Source organism: Chaetura pelagica, unplaced genomic scaffold (genome assembly GCF_000747805.2).
Source record: "Chaetura pelagica isolate M959 unplaced genomic scaffold, ChaPel_1.0 scaffold177, whole genome shotgun sequence".
In the NCBI taxonomy this organism is placed as follows: Eukaryota; Metazoa; Chordata; class Aves; order Apodiformes; family Apodidae; genus Chaetura; species Chaetura pelagica.
Window position 1 is genome coordinate 579,349 of NW_009953803.1, and position 8,255 is coordinate 587,603.

The 8,255-nt window shown below is 50.8% G+C and overlaps 2 protein-coding genes across 2 annotated transcripts in view; one reads left to right on the plus strand and one right to left on the minus strand.

The window, feature by feature from the left end:
* The first annotated feature begins 399 nt into the window (after positions 1-399).
* IL4 (interleukin 4) lies at positions 400-3,215 on the plus strand. Its single transcript, XM_010001238.1, has 4 exons — positions 400-534; positions 704-751; positions 2,854-2,985; positions 3,111-3,215. The coding sequence occupies exons 1-4, from the start codon at positions 400-402 to the stop codon at positions 3,213-3,215; spliced, it is 420 nt and encodes a 139-aa protein (XP_009999540.1).
* Positions 3,216-7,941: 4,726 nt separating this feature from the next.
* Positions 7,942-8,255, minus strand: part of KIF3A (kinesin family member 3A) — a 25,965-nt gene continuing 25,651 nt past the window's right edge. Inside the window, exon 20 of the mRNA XM_010001239.1 lies at positions 7,942-7,990. Coding sequence (XP_009999541.1) covers positions 7,942-7,990 — 49 coding nt within the window. The remainder of the gene's footprint in view (positions 7,991-8,255) is intronic.

Consider the following 8,255-nt stretch of genomic DNA (forward strand, 5'->3'; position numbering starts at 1 on the left):
GTCTCCCCAGCTCAGCCACTTTCAGCTCGGGGTGGAGAGGAAGTCCTGGGATACAGAGAATTGCAGAATCCCCAAACTGGGGGGCTGACGCACGTCGGGCGTGTGACCCGACTCCCACCCCCCTTATCTTACCATGGAAATTTCCTACGTCGAGAGACAATGCAAGATCAGAAGAAAATCTTGCCTTTTGCAGAAAAAGACCTGTTCTCCTAAGTAAACAGGAGCAACTTTGTAAAGGGCTGATAGGGGGAAAATGACTTCTTTTGTTTTTCCTACGAGTTCAGCAATTTTACAGCCATAAATTGAGGTGTTTGGCCCGGAAAAGCACAGAGACAGGTATAGATCACCCAAATATCCAGAAACCGTGAGCTGAGGGGGGGGTGTGAGTGCGAGCAGGCCATGAGCATCCCGGGGCAGGTGCTGCTCACCGTGCTGGCGCTGTGGGCCGGGCAGGCGGGAGCGGCCGCGCTGCTCCAGCCCTCCATCCTCCTGCAGGAGAGCATCCAGCTGCTGGGAGCGCTGCTGGAGAGCCAGGTAGGGCTGTTGGGTCCAACAGGGCACGGGTGGCTCCTCTGGGTGCCGAGCCCAAGGGAGGTGCTGAGCCTGAGGTGCTGAGAGCGGCCGGACAGACGGACGGACGGACGGGACAGGTCCGGGGTAGCTTTTCTCTAAGCCTGATCGGTCCTTTTCTCTCCTGATAAAGGTTTCCTGCAACAAGATGAACGTGACGAATATTTTTGCGGGCAATAAGGTAAGAGAGAAAACAAACAAGCGAACAAAAAAACCAATTTGAACTTCTTATCCTCGTTTGGGAATAACCACAGGGATGCCGGGGGCAGGGGTGGGATCCCCGGGGTCTGGCTCATCCCGGAGCACCAGGTGAGCCCCAGGCTGGGTGATGGGCTGGCCCTGGGGTAGGTGCCCTCAGCTCCCCACGCCCTCTGGCCAGAGCAGCATCGCTGGTCCCAGCCCTCCTGAGGGCAGTGCCAGGCTGAGCAGCGTGCAGGGGCTTCAGGCTTTTCAGAAAGGCAGAGAAGCAGCTTCTTGCCTTGCCCTGGAGCCGCGTGTCACCGTCTCACACCCACCCACACGCACCTATCGTGCAGCATCTCCAGCTCTGGTTAGACACACTATCCCTCTCTAGCCCTTTATCCGGAGGAAGGCTCCTCTGCGAGCAGATTTAATAACAGATAATAAAGCCGATTTTCTGCTCTGAAAATTGCTGCCTAAGCCCAGCTCCCTGGCCCCAGGTTCCTGTTTTCACAGAAAGCTGCTGCCCTCCCCTCGCACTGCACAGGCAGCAGCAGCAGGGGGACACAAACAGCCTCGCATGGGGGGTCCCCACAGCCCTCCTGCCATGGGAGCCAGAAGAGGCGGGGAGAGCATCCAGCTGCTGGGAGCGCTGCTGGAGAGCCAGGTAGGGCTGTTGGGTCCAACAGGGCACGGGTGGCTCCTCTGGGTGCCGAGCCCAAGGGAGGTGCTGAGCCTGAGGTGCTGAGAGCGGCCGGACAGACGGACGGACGGACGGGACAGGTCCGGGGTAGCTTTTCTCTAAGCCTGATCGGTCCTTTTCTCTCCTGATAAAGGTTTCCTGCAACAAGATGAACGTGACGAATATTTTTGCGGGCAATAAGGTAAGAGAGAAAACAAACAAGCGAACAAAAAAACCAATTTGAACTTCTTATCCTCGTTTGGGAATAACCACAGGGATGCCGGGGGCAGGGGTGGGATCCCCGGGGTCTGGCTCATCCCGGAGCACCAGGTGAGCTCCAGGCTGGGTGATGGGCTGGCCCTGGGGTAGGTGCTCTCAGCTCCCCACGCCCTCTGGCCAGAGCAGCATCGCTGGTCCCAGCCCTCCTGAGGGCAGTGCCAGGCTGAGCAGCGTGCAGGGGCTTCAGGCTTTTCAGAAAGGCAGAGAAGCAGCTTCTTGCCTTGCCCTGGAGCCGCGTGTCACCGTCTCACACCCACCCACACGCACCTATCGTGCAGCATCTCCAGCTCTGGTTAGACACACTATCCCTCTCTAGCCCTTTATCCGGAGGAAGGCTCCTCTGCGAGCAGATTTAATAACAGATAATAAAGCCGATTTTCTGCTCTGAAAATTGCTGCCTAAGCCCAGCTCCCTGGCCCCAGGTTCCTGTTTTCACAGAAAGCTGCTGCCCTCCCCTCGCACTGCACAGGCAGCAGCAGCAGGGGGACACAAACAGCCTCGCATGGGGGGTCCCCACAGCCCTCCTGCCATGGGAGCCAGAAGAGGTGCCTGGGATGCTGCTCCTCCCAACCTGTCTGTGCTCACATGGACAGACCATCACCCACCTGGTGGTGCCATGAGGGATGGGGACAGGCAGAGCTCTCAGGGCCCTGTTGCAGCATCAGGAACAGCCCCTGGGAGGCAGCTGGATAATGGTCGTATCACCACCAGCACTTCACTTCTGAGCTCCTCACCCTCCATGTGGTGCTGCTACTTGATCAAGGTACCTGCTGGAGGCAACCTCATCCCAAAGGCTTTTGTTACTCCCGTAGAACCTCTTCTGCCTCAAACCAGCTTCATTCCCATGGGATGCCACAGAGAGCAGCTCCCTGAGCACAGGATCCCACCCACAGCTCCCACCTCTGCACTGGGAGCACATTGCTGGCAGCAATCCCTGCTGCTGCCACCCACTGAGGGGACCCTCCTGGCTGGGGACAGGGACCAACCCATGAACACACAGGGCTGGGACACTCCAGGGAGGCTTTGACAGCTCCAGCTGCATTTTGTTTACACCCACCATTATTTCTGCTGGCTTAACCTGCTGCTAACAAAGCCCTGACTGTGCAAACGTGTCTCTAAACAAGCCACGTGTCTTTTCCCAGCATGACAACGAGCTGGAGGTCTTGTGCAAAGCCACCACAGTGGCCTTGGAGGGCCGGAGCTGCCACCAGCACCTGGAAGGCATCTCCCTCAACCTGCTCAGCCTGGTCCGCAGGGAAAGCTCAGCCCCCCAGGTAAGGCTGGACTGGCCCTCCCCTCACAGTCACCAGCTCTGCTCCCACCCCATCCTCAGCAGCCAGGGCTGGAGAACCAGCTCCCTCCCCACAACCACCCTCATGCCCTTTTTTCTCTCCTCCAGGGCCCGTGCCCTGTGGCAGCAGGTGACACTACCTCCCTGAACCAGTTCCTGGTGGATCTACGCAGAGTCCTCCAACGATTAGTGAAAGACTCAAGTTTTAAGTGAAAAAAAAATGTTGTTTTTAAAGCTATATTAACACTGTATTTGTCAAATATTATTTATAATATTTTTTTAAATAAATGTATTTTTTGAGTAAATTTGCTGACATAGCATAAACATTTCTTGGCCAGAAACTGGAGAGCAGAGGAGCAGATGGAAGAGCTCAGAGGTACCAGCAAGGGGCACTGGGCACCTGCTCAGCCCTGTCCCAACCACTAGAAGTCCCAGAGGTGGCCCTGGCTGGGACACAGCACCAAGGCCAGGCCAGGAGCAACAGATGGACACTGCAGGGAAGGATGGGGATTTGCTATCCACACTCTTGGAAAGGGGCAAGTTTGTGACTGGGCTGGAAACCAGGACACAGAGGGACAGTGCTGACTCCAGAGAGCTGAGCAGGAACAAGGTCCCAAATGGAACAGGAGCTTTAGAACCATGAAGTCAGAAATCATCTTTGTTATTTCACCATGGAAATTTCAATAAATGCATGAGGCTACAGGGAAGGGAGGGCAGAGGGCACTGACACAAGGGTGGTTGGTGCTGGTAACCAAAACAGAATTTCCTCTGCTACAAGATTAAGCATTGTGCTACCACAAGGAAAGTGGGTCCAAGCAGAGGAAAAAGTCCAGGAGAAGCCAGAGTGGAAAACACAAGGCCACAAACAGGGCCTGTTTCTGAAAACCATCAACTCTGAAGTGTGTGCCAGAGCTGAAAAGGGAGATGCTCCCCACAACCCAGCTGGGAGTAAAGGGGCTAAAGCAGCAAGAGCAGTCAAAGAAATGACAAAACTGCAACCCTGAAGGGATGACTCCAGCCTCCCTGGTGGATAAAGCCTCTCTAGCTACAGGGAAGTGGAGCTGTGCAGGTATTTAGGTGTCTACCATTTTGCAACTTACTCTGGCCCAGGATGGGAGAGCACATTGGAAAGTCCCAGGACAGGGCAGGGTTTGGTTCCTGTACCACTGAGTCACATGCTGAGGGGAGCTCAACACGAACAGACCACAACCAACCTGTTCCCTGCTGCAGGGGCAGGCTGAGGCAGCTTCCAGAGGAGGAAATGCCTGGCAGAGCAAGACAGTTTATGCAGCAAAGGAGACAGAGCTGAAGATTTCCAATCCCTGCAGGTAAACTCCCACCATCTGCAGGGACACAGGGTGTGCCAGGCTTGCTGTGTAGCACAGAGTGAGGAGCCTTCTCCCCACCAGCTGCCCCCCTACCCAGCACACATGTGAACACAGGCAGCACCAAGCACTGCAATGGACAAGCAGCTGATCTCACAGAGCCCTGGCTCAGCTGGGCTCTCCTCTGCTCTTCCTCCAGGGCAGCTCAGAACAGCCCCAGCAGAGGATGGGCTTGGACAAGGGGCTCACCAGCTCCTCAGGACACACCTCATGATCCACTTTCCAGCCTGATCCTCAAGTGCTGCAAAGCATCCCCTTGTTCTGCCCTGTCCACCTCCTCCACAGAAGCTTGTTGCCCCATCCTGGGGCTTGGCAGGGGGGGGGGGCCCCCCCCCCCCCCCCCCCCACACCTGCTGAACATCAGAGATACACAGACTGTTTAGCTACTCCTCCTGACACCCCTTCTGACCCAGCTGAGTTAGAAAGACACTGTATGTGTAAAGTTATTTGAAATACATGCACAGAGGTAGAAGTAGGAGTCAAGAATTTTATTTCATGGTATGAACATGCTCCAGGGACACAATACTGATATTTACAGCATAATGAATAAAGTTTAAATCACAGAGCAAATAAGAAATAAGTCAGAAAACCAATAAATAGGAAGACAAATTATACAGATGGACTAGCAGTTTCTCCTATATACAGGGCTGGCTAAGAAGGGCTGTTGAGAAAGGTGAAAGCTGGACATGTGCAGACAGTGTCACCTGTGAAGGCACTAAGGACCATTTCCCCCTCCTCTTAAAGAAAGGATCAGGAACAAGTTAAATACGAAATAATCCATTCACACAGCATTAACCAACAAAGTGTCAAAAGCCTCAATGTTCAGGTCAGTGTTCTGGAATGAGGGGAACCTCCTGGCATCAGGATGCAAAGATGAGCACACACAATATATGATTTTTGATAAATACTATAGAGCATGTACTGACCTGAGAAGAGCTTAATGCAGCCATTCTCATAAGAAAAACCCCACACAAACCAAAACCCTTCCTTATGGAAACATGTCATGGACCCACAAGACATTCTCAGGTTGTCCAGGGCTACAGACAGGGCAGGTAAACCTGCACATCAGACTCCCTGGGCTTGCAAGAAAGCTCCCAGAACTTCAACACCCACCAGTTAAAAGGTAAGACAAGCTGACAGATCTTCATCACAATGATAATATCCCACTTTAAGTCCTCTCGTAAGAGCTGATAATTTGTCCTCCAAGCCCCTGCAATTGCAGCCTGCTTCTCCAATCTGCCAATTACAAATATGTGCAAGCAATTATTTAATAATTATTGTTCTCTCTGCCCCAAGGCTCAGTTAAATATATAGTGTACTATTGTTTTCAGCAGCAAGACTGTAACATTAGTTAAGTGGTAAAGCATATGCCGTTATAGTTAAGGTATAAGTATTTAAGCTGCAGTGTCAGCATTCACAGTGGTACCTTTCAGCCACTGATGTCTGTCAGGTGCAAGAATTTTCAACATCTTTTGGAAAGCACAGTTCAGGAGAAACTCCCTTAAAAACAGATCATTCAACAAACCTTGGCACAGAAGAAGGAACAGAAAAGGGAAATACAAACAGTTCTCCCTGGCTGTGGAACAAGAACAGGCCAAAACCATGAGTCTGTCTGCTCAGACTAAGAACTGAGAAGAGGCTTAGGGCAAAGCAGCATTTCAGCCACTTTCAGGCTGTTATGTTGGATGCAACATGAGATAATCCAGCTCCATTCAAGCACACTCACAGTCCGGTGAGCTCTTCAGGAGCAAAACCAACCACAGCTTAGACTGGACAAACATTCTGAATATGTACCTCTCCAACTGGTAGGCTAAAGAAAACAAATGCCAGTGTTTGTATCTGTGTCTTGTATAAACTTAGGTGACACTCCCTCCCTCCAAAAACAGAGGGTAGGACATTCTTCTAGGTCATGATCTTGAAAAACACGTGTAAAACCAGGGAAAAGCTTCCAGCTCACTAAGAACAGCACTGGATGCATCTCACAAGGAAAAGATGCCCTCACAAGCCTAGTTTTAACCAGCACAGATCCTGCTCCAGACCTGTTAAGAGTCACAAGGTACATCCAGTTAAGCATCATGACACCAAGACCTTTAACTACGTACTCTAAGTGCTTCACAAGAACACTCTGGGAACTGCAAACGTGGCTACCAGCAAGAACTCAGGACACCTAAAGAGCTGTCTTGCTTCTTCTGTCACACTTAAAGACTCCACCTCTCCTGCCACTAACCACAGCTTTTTAAGACTCTCAGTAGCAGGAAAATCACATCAAGTGGCAGCTGCTCCCAGCCCCTGGCACAGGAGCTGAGGTGCACCAGCATGGATTACAAAGCACACACAGTGCAAAGGAGATGCATTTTGTGATACAAAAGCAACATGTTAAAGTGATGTGTGTCTATTAGCAGCATAAATATCAAACAAAAAGAGCAGCCACCACAAATCAATGGTTAACATCAGAGACCAGAATTTTTTTCCTCCTGGAGCACAGCCAGAAACCCAAGATGATCCAGCAACACCAACAGCATCAGCCATTGCAGGGGATGTTACTGTCCTGGGAAAACTGGGGAATTTATGCCTGTTTTAATATAGGAGAATCAAATTTACCCTCAGTTTAGAGCCCTGCTCCAGTGCCCTTGCAGCCACAGATGGGAAAACAGAGCCATAATGCTCCCAGACCCAAGGCTGAAGCTGAGTCCTAGTGTTCTAGCATTCCTTTCAATGATCTCTGCTATTCAGACTACAAAACAATTTCTACATTTTAAAAATTCCAGCTCAAAAGCACAAAAAGCAGCCAAAGCAATGCTGCAGCACAGCCTGAAAAGGAAGGGGAAAACCAAACTTTTGCCTTTGCATCAAAGGCCTCACTCTCCACAGTGCCAGCAGGTCCCAAGCAAACAAAACTAACAGCACTACATGGGCACACTGAGGCCTGATGCACCTCAACCCAGCACGGTCCCTTCCCAGCAGCCTCAGACTTTTGCAGCTCACATTTCCCCAACCCAGCTGCTTTCTCTGTACAGCAAGACAGCAAATGGAGGGAAGAGGACTGTGTATTTGGTACACGACAGGTTAAACAGCCACAGTGAGGAATATTTGATGCTCTGACAGGTTTGCAGTGAGCACCTCCAGCCAGCAGTGCAGCAGGGGAGAGCAGTGAGAGCTGCCAGCTGTGTGCAGGGCAGGGCATAAACCAGACTGACCAGCCTTCAACTTTAGGATTTCAATCATTTTTGAGCTAATATGCCTAGCACTTAACACACACACAGAACCCTTAATTTTCTATACATTTCAACAAGGATTGCCAGTAACAGCTTCCCTGCACAACACGTTTAACACATGGAATTTCACAACCATCATATATACCAGTTTAATATTATGTTAATATAACATACAAAATACAGGCAACTAAGGAAAAATACATTGTTGTAAAATAAAACTCCATACCAGCACAGCATGGATTTTATAGCCATGTCAAACTGTGCCACCTCTTGAATTCCAGATTCTGGCCAAATCTTACAGACTCACTGATTTTTAGGGCAATTCTGCACAGGTCACACCTACTGCAGCAGAGAGTCAATGACGGCTCCTGGCTTTGCTGAACGTTTTCTGTTTGGAGAGCAGAAAGGAAAGGGGAAAATAACACCATACACACATCATTATGCTGTCTAGGAAAGACAGGGACCAGCCACATTTCAAGTCAAAACTACACAATGTTACTTTTCACAAGCATTTGTCAAAACCAACCAAAACTAACCAAGGAAACCCACGCTGAAATCTCCCAAGAGCTCAGGACTTTCCAGTCAGTGTGTGCACTGTCAGTGTCAGGTGTTGAACTGAAGCACAGAACTCAGGGAAACAGCAAGAAGCTGCA

What these genes read in the sequence shown, in the direction of transcription:
- IL4 (XM_010001238.1), top strand. Translation starts at nt 400, where the DNA reads ATGAGCATCCCGGGGCAGGTGCTGCTCACCGTGCTGGCGCTGTGGGCC. An exon ending in GAGCGCTGCTGGAGAGCCAG is followed by an intron (nt 535 to 703) that starts GTAGGGCTGTTG and finishes CTCCTGATAAAG; the next exon opens with GTTTCCTGCAACAAGATGAA. An exon ending in GGGAAAGCTCAGCCCCCCAG is followed by an intron (nt 2,986 to 3,110) that starts GTAAGGCTGGAC and finishes TCTCTCCTCCAG; the next exon opens with GGCCCGTGCCCTGTGGCAGC.